Raw genomic sequence first — 18029 nt, 5'->3', positions numbered from 1 at the left:
GTCCCCAAGGTGAAGATGGCCCTTTCCAGCTGTCCTTTCAGAATGCAGCCATGATTATGCTATTCCAATAGGCCTTTGGGCCTGGTAAAGAGTGGAAGTATTATTTAGCTTTAAGAGCTAAAACAGGGGTGGGGAACAATGGCCCTTTTATACTTGTGGACTTCAAATCCCAGAATTCCTGAACTAACCATGCTGGTTGTTGAAATCCACAAGTCATAAAAGAGCCATTGTACCCCATTTCTGAGCTAAAGGATGGGGTTTTATTTGATTGATTTTAATTGTTCTGACTGTTGTGATTTTGATCTTATTGTGAGCCACCCAGAATCCTTGGAGGGGGCAGCCTGTACACTGTGATAAAATAAACAAATAAACTGCCTGTGTTGAAAATGTGCATTTTCAAGGGCTGATGCAGAGTTGCAGTGTTTGAAAAGCAACACCAGGAGGACCACTTCCAACAGCAATCCATTGTGTTGACCTAGAACAATGCTCATCAAATGGGAAGGGAAGGGTCGACACAGTTTTTAAGACCAGTTATATAAAATAGAAAACACACAAGAGAGAAATGGGAAGATTAACAGATGAGCTCGTGCTAAAGGCTTGTTGATTAGCAGGTGAACATCACAATCTATGTGTATATATTTCAAGGCAAATCAGGGTTGTTGAACAATATCAGGAGTGTCAAACTCAAGGCCTGGGGGTCAGATCTGGCCTGCCGGGTGCTTAGATCTGGCTCACAGGGTTGCCCTGGAAACAGTGAAGGACCGGCCCACAGTGCTTCTGCCAGCGGAAACATCTTGGGAGGACCGAATGCGGCATCCCTGAGCTCCTTTCTGCTGGCAAAGAGTTGCAGGAGGCCATTGCAACCGGAAACAGAGCTCACAAGGGTGACGTGTGGCCCTCCCAAACTCCGTTTTTGCTGGCAGGGGGCCATCACAGCCAAAAACGGAGCTCGGAAGCCCATTTTTGGTGGCAGAATACTCAGGCCACCACAGCCCCCCCACCCCGATAGGAGTGATGTCGAACTGGCCACTTCCCACCTCCCGCCAAGGTCAAACACCACCCTGATGCAACCCTCAATGAAATCGAGTTTGACACCCCTGAACAATATGGAGAAAAGAAATTCTTGCTTCTGTGCAAGTCTTAATTTAGTCACTGCCATACTTTCCCACACCAGCCATTGCATCTCTGGGACACCACAGGATGGCTTAATACCACCATCACCACCACTCCCCCGCCCTCCTTCTGCACAGCCCACCGACCAGTGCTTACCCTCCGGGCTTTGCTCTGGTACTTTACAGCTTTTTTGGTATCTGACACGGCCCTCTCCACATAGTCCACGGAGTGTTCCACATTATATTCAATGCGATCGATCATCTCGCCCTGCACAATGGGGGATGCACAGAGATTTCAAAAAAAAACGTGGCTTGAGGGACGCTGAGGTTCTCCCTGTTACCTCTTTTCTCACATCCACGTGGAGTGGGAATGGCACTTTCAGCCTCCTTCACCCGGGTTTTTGCTGCCAGACCTGTCATCAGAAGGAACAAAAGAGAGCAGAATGACAAGGTTGACACTTGGGGGTTTAGAGTTGGATGTGGGGCAGGGAGGATCCCGAGGCCTCACTGGGATACTTGATGTCACATGCCCCCTTATACAGGTAGTCCTCGACTTACATCAGTTCATTCAGTGACCGTTCGAAGATATGATGGCACTGACAAAAGTGACTTAGGACCGTTTTTCACCGTTACGACCTTTAAAGCATCCCCATGATCATGTGATCAAATTTCAGATGTTTGCCAACTGGTTCATACTTATAACCGTTGCAGCACCCTGGGGTCATACAATCGCCTTTTGCAACCTTCTGACAAGCAAAGTCAATGCGGGAGCCAGATTCACTTAACAACCAGTTTAGTAACTTATCAACAGCCGTGGTTCACTGAACAACTTGGGCAAGAAATGTTGTAAAATGGGGCAAAACTCACTTAAAAACGTCTCACTTAACAACAGAAATTTTGGGCTCAATGGAAGTTGTAAGTCGAGGACTGCCTGTCCATATTTCCTCAACAACTTTTATCCTCAAAAGTTAGAGCAAAATGAGTTGGCATCAGAGCGATTCCATCAACACAGCCAAAAAACATGCTCCATCAAATTATTCTACTTATACCCAAGCCTGCTACTGCATCAGAAGTGATTCTTAAGCTGGTGCTTTCCCTTTTCTGCTTTCATCCCTGTTAGCTTTTACTGTTATGTATTTCAGGACTTCAAATGGGGGGGTTAATAATGATCTAATTTTAAAATTTTATTTATTTTTAACCCACCTTTTGTAGAATAACTCATAGTGCCATACAAAGTACACCCTCGTTCTATTTTTTTCCTCTATCAGAAAGTTTGGGCTAAGAGTGATCAGCCCAAAATCCTCTAGATAACTTCTGTACTTGAGGAGAGGCTCAAATTCACATCTCTGTGCTCCTGTTCCAACAGCTTCAACACCATACTACATTGGCGGCTCTAGAACAGGGGTCTCCAACCTTGGCAACTTTAAGATTGTGGACAACTTTAAGATTGTGGACAACTTTAAGATTGTGGACTAAGATTGTGGACTTCAACTCCCAGAGTTCCTGGGACTAAAGTCCACAAGTCTTAAAGTTGGAGACCCCCGCTCTAGAAAATAGAAGTGTTTGGATCAACAGTAGAGGAAAAATCTTTAGCAATAATTAATTTTAAAAAACTGTTTTAATATTCATTATTGCTTGGTCCACTTCAGGCTTTATTGTTCTACAATTCTTTTATTGTTTTATCGTATGTAGCTTGAAGAGGCCGCAATGGCAGAAGTACAGATTTGAATTTGAGACTCTCCAACTCTTTATTTATTCAGGGTTTATATAGTTTCAACGTGAATCCCAAATGCTTTCCCAAGGCTAGGAAGGCGAAGGTCTCCCTTTTCCCGTGTTTTCATCTGCACATGATTATAGGGTAGAGGTGCCTAGACAAAGATTCTAGAGTCTTACTGGATTGCCTAATAAAACATACATACACACACACACACAAAGAAAGGAAAACACTACTCCATAAAAAGCACTCAGCATCACAAAGACACAGCTGCTGTGGCAGCGTACCAAGAGGGAGGAAGAAAAGAACCACAAGTGCATGCAGAGAATGTCTCCCCACAGTTATCACAAAGCAGCACTCTCATTAAAACATACAAGACATCCTTGTAAAAGTAATGTTTACAAGTAGTTCTCAACTTAAAATCAGTCGTTTAGCAACTGTTCAAAGTTAAGAACGTCCTCCTCAGAAAGGGTGTTTTATGGCCCATAAAGAAGTTGTGGTCATTGTAAAATGTCCCCCACCCCCATGGTCATGTGATTGCGAGCTGGGTGTTTGGCAACCTTTCGACTGGCTGCCAAGTGCTTTGCAGTCGTTCGATTGCCATTTGCCATCTTCTCTACCAATTTCCCCAGAAAGTCAAAGGGGAAGCTGGTAGGGAAGGTTGTGAGCTGCTGCCAACTGTCAAGATGATTCCCTCTCATCTCTGGGAGCTGGATGAATGAGCTGCCTGCCAAGGGGAGCTGAACATCTTTGGTGGGATGCTGTTGTGTCCCTCACCTCAGTCCAGGAGGTACGCGAACTGACTCAATTAGCCAGCAATTTAGTCCACAGCAACTATCAGCTCTGGCAGCAAACCAGCGTTCGTCTGCCAAGGTTTTCTTATCTCCTTGATGCTGGCGTCGCAGAGCTCGTTACCTGAGCAACCAGGAAGTCAGGAGCAAACAGCAATTCAGGCCAAATGCTCAGTCAGATAGTTCAGCTCAAGTGTTCTCCAGTCAGTTGATTTGTTCGTCACGAAGTAGTATAGCAGCCCCTCCTGCTTTTATACCCTGCGGGGTGTGGCTCCGTGACTAAGCACTTTCTAGGCCTGCCCCACCCCTGCTTCTGTTGTTCCCACCTCTCTTGTCTACAAAACCTGGGATCTAACCAGGGCTGATTGTCCACAGCTGGGTCTGGAAGAATTTCCTGGGCGGGGGGAGATACAGAAGACAGAGGCCTCATCACCTCCTCCACCTGGCCTGCCTCTGGCTCCTGGAGCTGAGCCAGAGAGGCCGGCCCTGCAGAAGGGAGTCCTGGCGGTCCTTCCCTCTCACTCTCACTTTCTGGTAGGGGGCCAGGTCCGGGGGGGGTGGTGGGGGGCTGGAGCCACAACAGATGCAGAAATGGGGCTAAGAAGATGAATGTTGTGAGCTCCATTTATTTCTACATTTTATGGAAGGAGTTTCCTTCTGCACATGGAGGAGAGATGCGATCCTTTCACAGGGAGCAGAAACGAAGATCAGATTCTGATGATTTGAGCTCCATTTCTGCATTCTGCAAAAACCAATCCTTTCCGCACATGGAGCAGAGATGGCGTCCTTTGGCAGGCAGCTCTTTCAGCCAGAGGGAGCTGAAATCCAAGGAGAGATGGAGAGGCAGTGCAATAAACTTGGCAGCACAGAGTGCCTCAGGAAGGCCTGGCACAGGCTGTGTGGAATGTGTCCCCCCAAAAGCTGAAAATCCTGATTGGATTTTGACAAGGAGATTTTTCAGCTCCTGAGCAGAGCCAAACACACACACACACCAGCATTTCCCCTGCCAGGCACCCTGTTCTCCATATCTGGGACTCCATATGCTTAATGACCCACACAATCGTTTAATAATCATATCTAGGAGTGTTGAGTCACTGGTAAATCATGAATACTCATGTGATGTCTCACGTAATGACCACTTGGCTCAATAGCTGAGATTCCATGCTCAATTGTGATCATAAGTCAAGGGACTATATCTGGAACTTTATGTTGTTTAGAAATGGGGGGGGAGGCCCTCTGCTTTCTGTTTTTTCAGGATTTTGGCTTAGCTGACTTGAGATCCCTTTCAATCTGCCTTGATAACCTTTGAGGTTGAATAAGATACTAGAACCGCAGCTTCCCCCATATCCACTCCTGATGCGTGGACCAATTCTCAAAATTTTTAGCAATGGCCATGTGGGTGACTATTCTGGAAGATGAGGATTATGCAACTTGGTGAGGCCTTAATCACCTTAACTAGCCTAGCAATTATTTTTTTTTTGACTATCAAGAGAAATCCAATTAAGACTGAGTACCAGAGGGAGATCACCATGCAAGGAAAGATTGGGTCATGGAACCTGGTGTTGTCTTCAGCTGAAAACAATTACCTTGGATCCAGCCCACCTCTCTTAGATTCCTGGGATCAAATCTTGAGGTTTTTTTAGATGAAGCACATATACTGTAACCCCAACCTATTCTTTCTTCCACCAGCATCTGCTCTAGGCAAGCTAGCCCCTTGGCCATCGCCCTTCCACTTCCCAACAACACTGCAGGGGCATGCAGAATCATGAAGCAGCCATGCAGCATAGACATGCAATTGTCCCAACTCTGGGAAAATGGGGCATTACCTGTCAATACCTGAAAAACTTTATCCGAGTATGCATGGTAGCGTGGGAGATAGAAAGAGCGGGTCAGGAGTGGTACAAAGAAAGGCAGGGCCAGACAATCAGGAACCAAATGTATTTACCCCTTAAGAGGGCAAGGATGGTACCTTCACTTTCCTCTCTGCCTAGTTCTGTAAACGTAGCCCACCACCCCATGCTTGAAGTTCCCCTCTTTGCTTCACTTTCTAGGGGTTGCACAGACAGGGATATGGAAATCGACCATGTCACATCATTTCTATTACTTGAAGTTTCCCAGGAAGTCACGTTTAAAACAAAAACAGACAGACAGGCATTTGCAATGCAATCCAATCTTTTAGAAAGCATTTCCTGTGACAACACCCCAATTATGGACCTCCTTCCTCAATAAAGAAAGGTCTTTCCCATGTCGCTGTCCTTCTGACATCAGATAAAAGCACATCAATCCACCCAGGTATTTGGAGAACAACTCTGCCAGGAACAGACTCTCTTGCCTTTTTTTAAATGAACTTTATATAGCCTTGTTTTAATTTAATTTTTTTAAAGAATTGCTACTTTATTACCTAAAATTGGCTTTAAGTTCTTCTCTAAACCTTCAGAAGGCTGAATGGTTCAGAAAATGAAATAATAATACTGTAACAACACATTAATTGGGGTAGGAGACCCTATCAGATATTCCCTCTTGCTAATATTTTCACAGAAATATGCAGATGAGTTTAGCTCTTCCAGAAAAAAGTTATTAGTGACAATAATATACAAAGCATGATCACACAGTGTAGGGCTTTGTACAATAATGGAAGAAAAACTTCAGGATCAAAGGATCCCTTTGCTTCGTCTTTTCCCCCCCTTGGTCAAGATTCTTTCTTGTCCTCTTATGGAGAATCTTTAAGTTCAAACTGCAGCAAATTTTGAATAAATCAGATGTGGTAGGCTTTTCACTGGACCATCATAATTTGAACAATATGCTAACCAAGTCCTATAAGAGCTAAATAATTGCATTTGGCATAACATTGAAAAGATGTTTAGCTCTAACTTTGATTGGGGGGGGGGCATTCAGTTATGTTAGTCTATGTTTTAATACACCACATGAAAACAAAAATGAGTTAACACAAATGAGTTCACACAAAAATGAGTTAACACAAGCAAGTCATGAAATGAATCCTTAAAATGTTCAAAGCAAGGTGGTACAGGGAAGTTTGTATCAATAAAAATCTTATTTGTGTGATCCAGGCCACAGAACTAACGGTCATTTATCCCAACCCTCTATTTAATGTAGGGTTAGGGTTAGGATTTGGATTACAGTCCACTGCAGTATCTCTACCAGAGGACAATGTAGAGACAGGATTAAATGTTGCTACCTGCTACGCCAATAAGTAAAGAAGTCCATCTTTCTGCAGCAGCTCTCACCTGGCTTTCCACCAACATGGCCATGTCCATAAACATATCATGAAGCTCACGGATGCTGTTTTCTAGCTTGATGATCTCACTGTGCCGTGTCTCAATCTCATTCAGTGCCTGCTTTGTAATGTTGGAGTCCATGATGATCTAACAAAAAAAGGCAGCATTGGAACACTAATGGCACATGGTCCAGGTAGACTTTCCATCCTGGGTAGATATTTCTGGAGACCACATTCTGATTTTCCGTGGCTGGCTAGAACAAGTTTATAAGTTGGTAAAAACTGACTTCCTAAAAAAAATATGGCTTTCTTTGGAAAAAGCCTAGAGCTTCTAGCACACATGGATTCATATGTTGGTGGGCAATGAGAGCATACATCTAAAGAATCAAAGAGATACTGAATATCATTGCTGTTCTTAGCCTCTGATGAAGAAAAATCCCAGAAGAGAAAAAAAAAATCCTGCAGAATTATCTATACCATTAACAGCAATAAATTGTCCATGCATTACTTAGAATAACCAAACAAGTTAAATAACATACAACAGCAAGTCATATTATGAATGTTTTTCATATGTTCATACTTAATGATTCTTCATATTTATATAACCAGCCACTTCACAATCAATGACTTTGGGCAATATACATATACTTTCACAATCCACCTAAAGTCACTGAAAAAATTACAAATAAAATAGAGGAGAGGGTGTTAGCATCTATAACTTTTTCCCACAAAGTGTGGTTTTTTAAAAATCCTGGCTTAGGACTGCATGCTAATTCATCCAACATATATATTTATTAGAAAGTATAGGCATAAGAATGCATACTATATCTACAGACCATAAATGACTAAATGGTTACTGTACATAATCTGGAAAAATATATCAGGAGATTGTCATAGATGCCCAAATGTTATGCTGAGTTCCATAGAAAAAAGGTGGAATAAACATGAAATATTGCTAAGCATAGGCGGTAGAAGAATAATATCCCAGAAGTCTTTGACCATACCCATTGTTGATTTTGTGGAATAGAAGAACCTATATTGCAAAATCAAGAGTCAAAGTAAAGGATCATGGTTATTTATTATCGTTCCCAGGCCAGTAGATAGAGAACTTCTACTTTTATTGTTGATCCTACTTCACTTTCAACAAGCTGACACTCATTTCTTGCAACATGGCTCAGCCTTGGTCAGTGGTTAGAATGCAGTACTGCAGGCTAACTCTGCCCACAATCTGGAGTTCGATTTTGACAGGGTTGACGCAGCCTTCCTTCTGAGGTCGGTAAAATGAGGGCCCAGATTGCCTGGGGAAATATGCAGACATTGTAAACTGAACAGAGAGTGCTATAAAGCAGGGGTTGCCAACTCCTGGTCTGCGGCTCAGTCCCAGGTCACAGCCCGTTAAGTTTTTAGTTTAGTTTTAGTTTTATTAGATTTTTATACCGCCCTTCTCCCGAAGGACTCAGGGCGGTGTACAGCCGAAATAAAATACAGAGTATATACAATTAAAAGAAATTAAAAGAAACTATTAATAAATGGCCGATAATTTAAAAATTAAAAAATTTACAAATGTTTAAAATCTCTAAAACCCCAATTTAAAATCACTATTTATGCCAGTCCTGCTTGAATAAATAAGTATGTTTTTAGCTCACGACGGAAGGAATGGCTCACGGAAGTGGTGGGCATAAAGCTGCATTTGTGAAAGTGGCGAGCACATCCAAAACCATCCCCTCTCCACTGGTCCACTGAGCTGGAAAGGTTGGGGACCACTGCTATAAAGCATTATGGGGTGGTATATAAGTCTAAATGCTATTGCAACTGTAAGGACTCAAAGATGGCACTGCTAAATTCTATTCTCAGAATGAGTCTATGGAGAGTCTCAGTCATCCAGGTCATGGTTGTCCCACAGGTACTTTTTCAAAAGGCAACTGGACTTTGTTTTCAGATGATGAAGTTGATGCTGCTGACAATTGGTCTGAGTGGAGTTCTCTCTTTGTGGATTTTGGGGAGTCCATATATGCATGGAGTAGCTTTCCTAGGGTAAAGGCAGTAGTATTGTGGCTTGTCAATAGCATTGTAGTTGTTGCAGGAAATCAATGACCTTTTTCTTATAACTGCTGGTAAGATCTCTCTTCAGAGTCTCATATGTAGCAGTGTCCTTCAAAAGAGTGTCCATGTTAGCATTTAGTCATCTGTGTTCAGGATAATTATGGACCTTCCTTTATCAGCCAACAAGATGGTGATGTTTGGGTCTCTCCCTAGGGATGTCACTGCTCTTCTTTCTTGAATCGTGAGGTTGTCCAGTTGCCTTTTGAAATGGCACCTTTGGGTCTACTCTCAGAAGTGTGGACAAAGAAAAGACTGGGCAAATCCCAAGGCAAAGGGAGAATCTGCTTACCCCAGAGGAGAATATAGCTGGATTCCCACTCTCCAGCATGTCCTCCAGTTCCTCACTGGTGGTGGTCCTGCCAGCTGCAAATGATATTAACAAGTTAAGGGTTGAACAATAGAATCTATCTCTCCTCCCCAACATCTAATAGTCCAAACCAGTGGTGAAATGTAAAATTTGTTACTACCGGTTCTGTGGGCGTGGCTTGGTGGTGGGGGTAATGTGACTGGGTAGGCGTGGCCAACTTTTTTTTTTTACTTTTAAAAGCATTTTTTCTACAACCTCTTCGGCTAAAGAAGAGGTTGTAAAAAATGTTTTTAAAAAGCTCTGACGATCCCAGCTGAGTTGCCTGATCGTCAGAGGCTTTTCCTTTAAAAGCATTTTTTTTTTGCCTTTAAAAGAAAACAAAAGCCTCTGACAATCAGGCAACTCAGCTGGGATTACCAGAGCCTTTTAAAAGCATTTTTTTACAACCTCTTCAGCCGAAGAGATTGTAGAAAAAATGCTTTTAAAAGGCTCTCACGATCCCAGCTGAGCCGTGCAATCATTAGAGGCTTTTTTTTTACTTTTAAAAGCATTTTTTTTGCAGAAGAAAAAATGCTTTTAAAAGTAAAAAAAAACAACCTCTGATGATCGCACGGCTCAGCTGGGCATGGCGGGGGCAGGGATTTTTGCTACCAGTTCTCCGAACCACCCGCTGCCATTGCTACCGCATCGGGCGATCCTGTCCGAACTGGAAGCATTTCATTCCTGGTCCAAACCTTGTTCATATTTCTTCCTTGGATCCTTTCAGATGATACACATAACCTCCCTTTCTGACTTCGCCAACATCTCAGCACCGTACTCAGAACTAAGTCCAACAGCCCACACAAACGTAGCAATATGGACCTTAGCCCACTTAACACAACCTGCTCACCCTCAGCAGAAAGTGATAGTATATATAGAATCAAAATTTCAAACTTCATTTTTTAAAAGAAAAGCAAGGCCCTAATGTGACCTATTGATGCAAATTTCCTTGTTCCCCATCCTTCCTTGGCATGATGAAAGCATGGTCATTACACAGTCTTCCCTTCCTACTCATGATGTCTGCAAGCAGCTTTTTCCTAATTCCTAACCTCTGCCACTCAAGATTTCTATTTTTTCCAATACACGCTGCTGCCCCTTCTGCTTTTTGATAGTTATCTACTCTCTCCTCCTTTTATGTTGAAAAAGCCACCTGGATAGAGCAGACCTCAAGGCACCACATGTTCTTCTGCAGTTTGGTACATTTTGCCAGTTACAGTCTACAGACAGAAGAGGCAGGGGGCCACTTCATAGCCTCTTTTCCAGCTCTCATCTCTCACAATAGGGCGTCTGGCTTGTTTGTGGCAAATAGTCTGCAATTGGGCCAAGTACCCCAAGGATCCGTAGTGGAAACTGAGAAAGGGCGAGGAGTACTTGTGTACTTGGTCTAAATCAGGCTTCCAATTTAGCCTGCTGGTTGAAGAATTCTGGGAATTGAAATCCACACATCTTAAAATTGCACAGGTTGAAAAACACTTATCTAAATTGGTATTTCTCAATCACACTCAGTATTTTATTTATTACGTCATATGTTGCCCAATTTTCCCAGATTCCTGGAAACAAACATATTACAAGGAAATTGAACTGCCCAGAGTAATAACTTCAAACAACAATAATTCCACAAAAATGTAATAGCAATATATATATATACATATCAATCAATTAACACAAAGGCTGATGACATTCATTTCCAAAGCAGTCTTATGTAGGGGAATGGTGATACACATTGAAACCAGACCTGGATTTTCTCACTACAAGTAATGTCACCAGTTTATCTAAGCAAGGGCCTCTTGACCATGCCCTCCAACTGTGCAACTAGCAATAGCTGTGACTCCAAGAGGACCCTAAAGTACTCTTAGGAACAGCATCATTCATTGGAGAGACAAAAGTTAAGCTGACAAAAAAAACTTCGTTAAGCAAAGAGCAATTCCAGTTTGGTTAAGTTCAACTTTAATTTGCTTTATTCCATTCAGAACCAGTGGTGAAATCTGTACCAGTTTACTACCGGTTCGCTGGCTGCGCATGTGTAGTGCACATCACGCACCAAATGCAGGGTGCGCGCGCGCAGTGCACACCAAAAGGAGGCATGGAGTAAGTAGAACAGTGCACGGGGGTGTGTGTAATCAGCTGTGGTGCGCAATCTTTTTTTTTACTTTTTAAAGCATTTTTTTACAACCTCTTCAGCTGAAGAGGTTGTAAAAAATGCTTTCAAAAGTAAAAGAAAGGCTCTGATGATCAGGCAACTCAGCTGGGATCGTCAGAGCCTTTTTTTAACCTTTTAAAAGCATTTTTCTACAACCTCTTCAGCTGAAGAGGTTGTAAAAATGCTTTTAAAAGTAAAAAAAAGGCTCTGACAATCGCGCAGCTCAGATGGGATTGTCAGAGCCTTTTTTTTATCTTTTAAAAGCATTTTTTTTACAACCTCTTCAGCCGAAGAGGTTCTAGAAAAAATACTTTTTAAAGTAAAAAAAAAAGGCTCTGACGATCAGGCAACTCAGCTGGAATTGTCAGAGCTTTTTTTTAACCTTTTAAAAACCTATTCGGCCGAAAAGGTTGTAAAAATGCTTTTAAAAGTAAAACAAAGGCTCTGACAATTGCGTGGCTCAGCTTGCCATGTGTGGAGGAGGCAGGGATTTTTGCAGAACTACCCACCACCATCGCTACCAGATTGGCCAATCCGGTCCGAACCGGGAGCATTTCACCCCTGCTCAGAACCCAGGACAAGACTTCAATAATATCTCCCTTCGGGCCAATGGTTATAGAGAAAAACTGAATATCATTAGCATAGCTCAAAATCCACTACAACGTCCTATCTGAGTATGAACTGCATCGTAGTTAAATTAGACTATTCTGATTCTCTGGCTACGGGAATCGGTATCTTTAATTATTACTTATGGATCTTTCTTTTATAACAAAATAGGCTTTTTTATTGCAAAAGAAATATTAAGAAGAAATTAGGAATATGAACTTTGCCTTAAAGAACAGAAATGGATTTCATTAATCTGCCTTCACAGAACATTTGGTGGAAAATGGGAGAATATAAACTGAATAATGTTCTTTCTCAACTTGAACAGGAAGCGTTTAACTGTATGTACAGCAGTTCCGAATGCTTCAACAGCAACCTGGCCACAAGAAAAATGCTGGTATTACAATAAAAATGAATTGTGAAAATAGGCAAATGAGAAAAATAGAGGACTGCACCATTACGATCCTCTGTAAGAAATGGATGAACTAACACATGGTAATCTCAGTGAAAGGGGCTAATAAGAAAGACACTCACTGATTTCCAGCTGTCTTTGGATTCTTCCTTTACAGCGCTCCCGGTAATCAGTCTGGGTTGTATTATATTCTGACATCACCTCCACAAACTTCCGTGATAAGGTAGAATGCTGGGGGAAGCAGTGGGGGGAAGCAAATTACCACAGAATATTTCTGAAAAATATGTGTGCTGCTGGCTTATACATCCAGAAACTTCTGTAAAAATCCCATTTTCTTCAATTTATAAATTTACAAAGAAAATACTCTTTGATACTCCATTGAAGCCATGGAATTTATGGAAGAAGAGATCATGGCTAATGGCTTGAAAAGAGGATGCCACAAATCTGTGAGAAACGAGATGCTTACCAATCACTGCTAGCTGAGAATGCTAGATGGACCCTTCATGTATACCTTATATTAAATAAATATATCTTATCAAATAAACAGCTTTGTTGCCCATCTAGGGGTTTCTTGAAGCCACATGGCTAGACAAATAAATAAAACGTTAATCTATATGAAAACCCACTTGATCTAATTTTTATATTCTTGGAATAGATGGAAGAGAGAGAAAAAAGCTAAATCCCTAAAAACATTCAATAGCCCATATTTCACTGGCTCAACAACACTGTATTTGGGGTATTCATAGGATTATGGAACAGGCAATAGTGTCCCTGTAATTTCCTTATCTACTTTCCACAGAGCATCATCAATCTGCTTGGTTTGAGAAAGGTCAAATGATGATGTAAATCAGGCTTGGACAATCTCTGGAGGATTGGATTTGTTCCTTGCAAAGCCCGTTTAGAAGAGGTAGAGAGGAGAATGTCAAGCACACTGTCTTTCCTAGCGACTCTAAGTTTTGGGCATCAGTACAGACAATGTGTCATGGGAGACATTCTAGCCAACATGAAGATCATACAATGGCATACAGCACCCCTCCCCCAAATAATTGCTAATCACTGCTGTAGATATTGAGAAACAGGTGGAACATTTTTCAAAAGCTGTAAGATTGTTAAATGTAATCTACCATTTGATTGCCCTGGTTATTCTATGCATGAAAACCTCTGAATTGATAGGCAACATGGCGTTTTAGAAATGGATCCACCCACCTGAGTTTTCCTTATTCTCAAGTCTGCTGATGATCTGTTCAGCCCTTCCTCTTGTTCAATACTCTGTTCAATACCTAAGAAAAAGCAGAAAAGTAGAACCTATTTTCAGAGAGGGAAGAAAAAACACATTACAGGGTAAACAGATGGTCCCAGTCTCTGTCTCTCCTTCTTTGCCTGCTGAACATCCATTTCAGACTGGACTAAAAATAACTCTCCAGAAGAGAAGGAACCAACTATAAATGACCCATTTTTAAAACTTGCACCTGGCAAGTTATTACCTGTAGGCTTCATTGGAGAGTTGCAGTGATTTGTTTGTTTGTATTTTTTAAAAAAATCAAAATCTGGGCCAGCAAAGGTGAACCCTAATATTCACATACATAACTGGTTCTTGTATGTATGTATGTATGTATGTATGTATGTATTTATTTTCCCAGCTTCGCTAGCCAGGGAAGGGAGCTTCCTTGCAATGGGCTCAATTCAAAGATTTCCCCCAAGCACAATGGAAAGTGCTTTAAAAAGTTTCATGAAAAGATTAGAAGCTTCAGAGTGAAAAAAAAGTGAGATTTTTTTCCCGTATGGGACCCTTTAGCATCCTTTATCATTACTCATGGATCACTTGTACAAACACATACAAAAATGCACGTGGCGATGATACAAGCAGAGAAAGTATGCTTAGAGATTTCAATTCTGTAACAACTTTGTCAAGCTCTCAGATACTGTAGATTGACTATGCAAAGAACAAGGAATTCACAATCATTTAGTGAGCTCCTAAACTCATACAAGGAGCAGCCTGCTCTCTCCTTACACCTACAACAGATACTCAACTCTTTAGCTTGGAGCGCACTTTGTTGGCTGTTTTCTTGATATCCGACATCAATTCCTCCAGCTCCTCCTTGGTTTCTAGAAGGGAAATACTGAAATTGGTGACTTGGACAGAAATGCACACACACATCCATATGCATACATTTTTGCTTTTTCTATTACACTGGGCTTGTGTAATAAGAATGAACGTATTTGTAACTGGCTAATATAATAAATGTCACCAAGCTGCTCCACCCTTATGGTCCAAAACATTGTTCAAGAGAGACGGAATAGAGAAGAAAGGCATTGCATATTCCCATGAGTACCCTTCCTCTCACTCTGGATGCCCCCACAAGTGAGACTGGCGCCTATCCTTTTGTCTTTCAGGAACTGGTGAATACAATCATCGACTGTAGAGCAAGCAGACAAGATTTCATTTAGATCAGCAACTGACTCTGTTATAATGGTCTATTATTTTTATGGCTGTTTTAAGCTCTGTACGTTGTAAGATTCCTTTATATAAGAATAGAATAGAATAGAATAGAATAGAATAGAATAGAATAGAATAGAATAGAATTTTATTGGCCAAGTGTGATTGGACACACAAGGAATTTGTCTTGGTGCATATGCTCTCAGTGTACATAAAAGAAAAGATACGTTCATCAAGGTACAAGTAAGCATCATATACATATGGGTAATCAGTCAATAAATAGAATTGTCCCTGGCACCAATGAAACAAACAAAATGTTAAAATGTTATGGTATTTATGTAGTTACTTACCAAGCACATCTAAGTTATATTAAAGTAACCAAAATATCTTTACAATCCCCAAGGCATGTCATGACTTTTGAGCACCGCTAATGTTTGGAAATTGAAAGTTGAAAAATTTGACACGCCCTACGACAGTAACTCAGATACTGTGTTAAATAATGTTATTATTCTAATATTACCAAAGTTCATACCATTTACATAGCAGGGGTGAAATGCTCCCGGTTCGGACCGGATCGCGTGATCCGGTAGCGATGGGGGCAGGTAGTTCGGAGAACCGGTAGCAAAAATCTCTGCCCCCCTCCCCCACTGCCCACGCCTCGCTGTTCCTCTTCTCTATCCCTGAAGCTCTCGGTGGTGATATAGCTGCAAACGGCCTTAAATGACTGCCACGGCACTTTAAAGGGCCGCCTTACAGCTGATCAGTGCTGTAGGCAGCGAGTAGACCAGTGCCTCTATTTTTAAAGAAGGTAGACCGGTGCCTCTCAATAAAAGGCAATTGGTAGACCAGGGCCTCTATTTTTAAAGAAGGTAGATCAGTGCCTCTCAAGTTTTGTATACTTTAGTATTTTTATTATTTATTATTATTGACCATGCCCATTCAATCACCTGACCACCAAACCACACCCACCAATTAAGCCCGCCCACAGAACCAGTAGGGAAAATTTTTAGATTTCACCTCTGTTAACATAGCAACATAAGCAAGGAAAAGGCAAATGCCCAAAGAGCTTACAATCAAAATGTAAATACTGAGAGTCTAATGAAAACATTTGCCTCACCATTGTTTGCTGCACAGTTTATGAAGCGCTCAGAAAAAACCCCTGCAGAAACTGAATTCAGACATTTTGACCAAAGACTTTCTTATTTCCTCTCCATTTGAAGTCTTTTTTGGCTATTATAGACAAAGAGACACTACATCCATTTTCTCTTTTAAACACTTCTCCAAAATTGATCCTGGTTTTCCTTTCTAAAGGAAATATTAACTTACAAAACAGGTGGCTTAAAACAAAGCAAGATTTAGTATATTTACTTCCCCCTTGTAAGTTACCTAAATTCTTCAATTCGCAAAATGACTAAAATGTTCCCAACCACCCCCCTTCAAATGTCACTACATCGACCTAAATCCACATGGAGATTCATTCACATTCTTTATTTTTTTTAAAAAGAAGTATTGTCTAGCCACATAAATGTAACATACCTGTCATCTAGTGTCAGTGGCCATCATATCTTGCAGTATAAGTTCTATAAATTATGCATTTTTATCCATCATAACATCTCCAACTAAGTGGGGGGGGGTCACTTTTTCTACATAAGACTCATCACAGGATTTTTTATAGGTTTATATAAGCCTCCACTGTCATTCATCTTTTCTCCTTTAAGGTGGCTCACATAACATATTAGATTAAACCAAACCATCAGTGTGACAGTTTATGAATCAGAATGTTTGTGACCTTACTAAATACATACAGTTTATGAATCAGAATGTTTGTGACCTTACCAAAGTTAAGCATGTTTATGAAAGTGACCTAGATCAGGGGTCTCCAACCTTGGTCCCTTTTTTTTTGTTTTGTTTACATTTATACCCCGTCCTTCTCCGAAGACTCAGGGCGGCTTACAGTGTATAAGGCAATAGTCTCATTCTATTTGTATATTTTTACAAAGTCAACTTATTGCCCCCCCAACAATCTGGGTCCTCAGCAAAGCTGGCTGAGGAACTCTGGGAGTTGAAGACCACAAGTCTTAAAGGGACCAAGGTTGGAGACCCCTGACCTAGATAATTTCTTTCCTAAATTCTATGATCTTGGAAGGCAGAGGTGTCAAACTCAAGAGCCGGGGGCCAGAGGATGCTTAGATCTGGCCCGCATGGCCACCCTGGAAACAGTGAAGGATTGGCCCGGAGTGCTTCTGCCGGTGAAAACGGATGCATTTGGCCCTCCCAAGCTCTGTTTTCTCTGGCAGAGGGTTGCAGGAGGCCGTTGCAACTGAAAATGGAGCTCAGGAGCCCGTTTTCGCTGGCAGAGCGCTCAGGCCACCACAGGTGCCCCCAACACAAGTGACATCAAGCTGGACATGCACACCCCAACCCCCCCAAGGTCAAACATAACGCTGATGCGGCCCTCAATGAAATTGAGTTTGACACCCCTGTTCTAAGGCCTCCTTGCAGGAGAGAGACAGTCCTTTTAATGCTCCTTCTCTGCAATCTTCCAGCTGATTCTCCCTACCTTCATGTTGATCACAACTAACGCGGCTTGGCACAGAACATGGCAGGTGCAATTGTGTTTCCCTCCTCACCGCCCATGAGATAATTTTTGTCACCTGGAGCTCCAAATGCTACCAGTGTAACCAAGCAACACTGGCAAGAGCAGCAGAGATTGGCCTCAAGGATGCAAGGAGAACACAGCTCAGCCTAGCGTCTCTCAGAAGCACACCGCCAGGCTTCAGCTCTTCTCCGGACAAGCTCAAATCATGTACTGCATCATTGCTCAGGACAGACAAGCATTCCATTTTCTGGATTAGGTGGGACAACCGAATAACCACCTAATTTTTAGTTAATACTTTCCCAATCTATGGCATAGATCAGGGCTGTCCAAACTTGGTCCCTTGAAGAGTGGTGGACTTCAACTCCCAGAATTCCCCAGCCAGCATGAGCTATAAATATGAGCAAGTTGCTGGCTGGGGAATTCTGGGAGTTGAAGTCCTCCACTCTTCAAAGTGCCAAGTTTGGACATCCCTGGCATAGATGCATCATCATCAGCATATGAAGGACTCAAGTGAAACATCTGAGATGGGCTTAAGCC

The 18029-nt window shown here is 41.9% G+C and overlaps 1 protein-coding gene across 1 annotated transcript in view; it reads right to left on the bottom strand.

Moving 5' to 3' along the window:
* Positions 1-18029, bottom strand: part of STX1A (syntaxin 1A) — a 72896-nt gene that overhangs the window by 4754 nt on the left and 50113 nt on the right. The window contains exons 4-9 of the mRNA XM_058164575.1: positions 14488-14562; positions 13663-13736; positions 12579-12687; positions 9245-9318; positions 6863-7000; positions 1270-1380 (exon numbers count right to left, since the gene is read on the bottom strand). Coding sequence (XP_058020558.1) covers positions 1270-1380; positions 6863-7000; positions 9245-9318; positions 12579-12687; positions 13663-13736; positions 14488-14562 — 581 coding nt within the window. The remainder of the gene's footprint in view (positions 1-1269; positions 1381-6862; positions 7001-9244; positions 9319-12578; positions 12688-13662; positions 13737-14487; positions 14563-18029) is intronic.

The sequence above is a fragment of the Ahaetulla prasina genome, chromosome 1 (genome assembly GCF_028640845.1).
Source record: "Ahaetulla prasina isolate Xishuangbanna chromosome 1, ASM2864084v1, whole genome shotgun sequence".
Lineage (NCBI taxonomy): Eukaryota > Metazoa > Chordata > Lepidosauria > Squamata > Colubridae > Ahaetulla > Ahaetulla prasina.
This window is presented reverse-complemented; position numbering and strand designations above follow the sequence as displayed.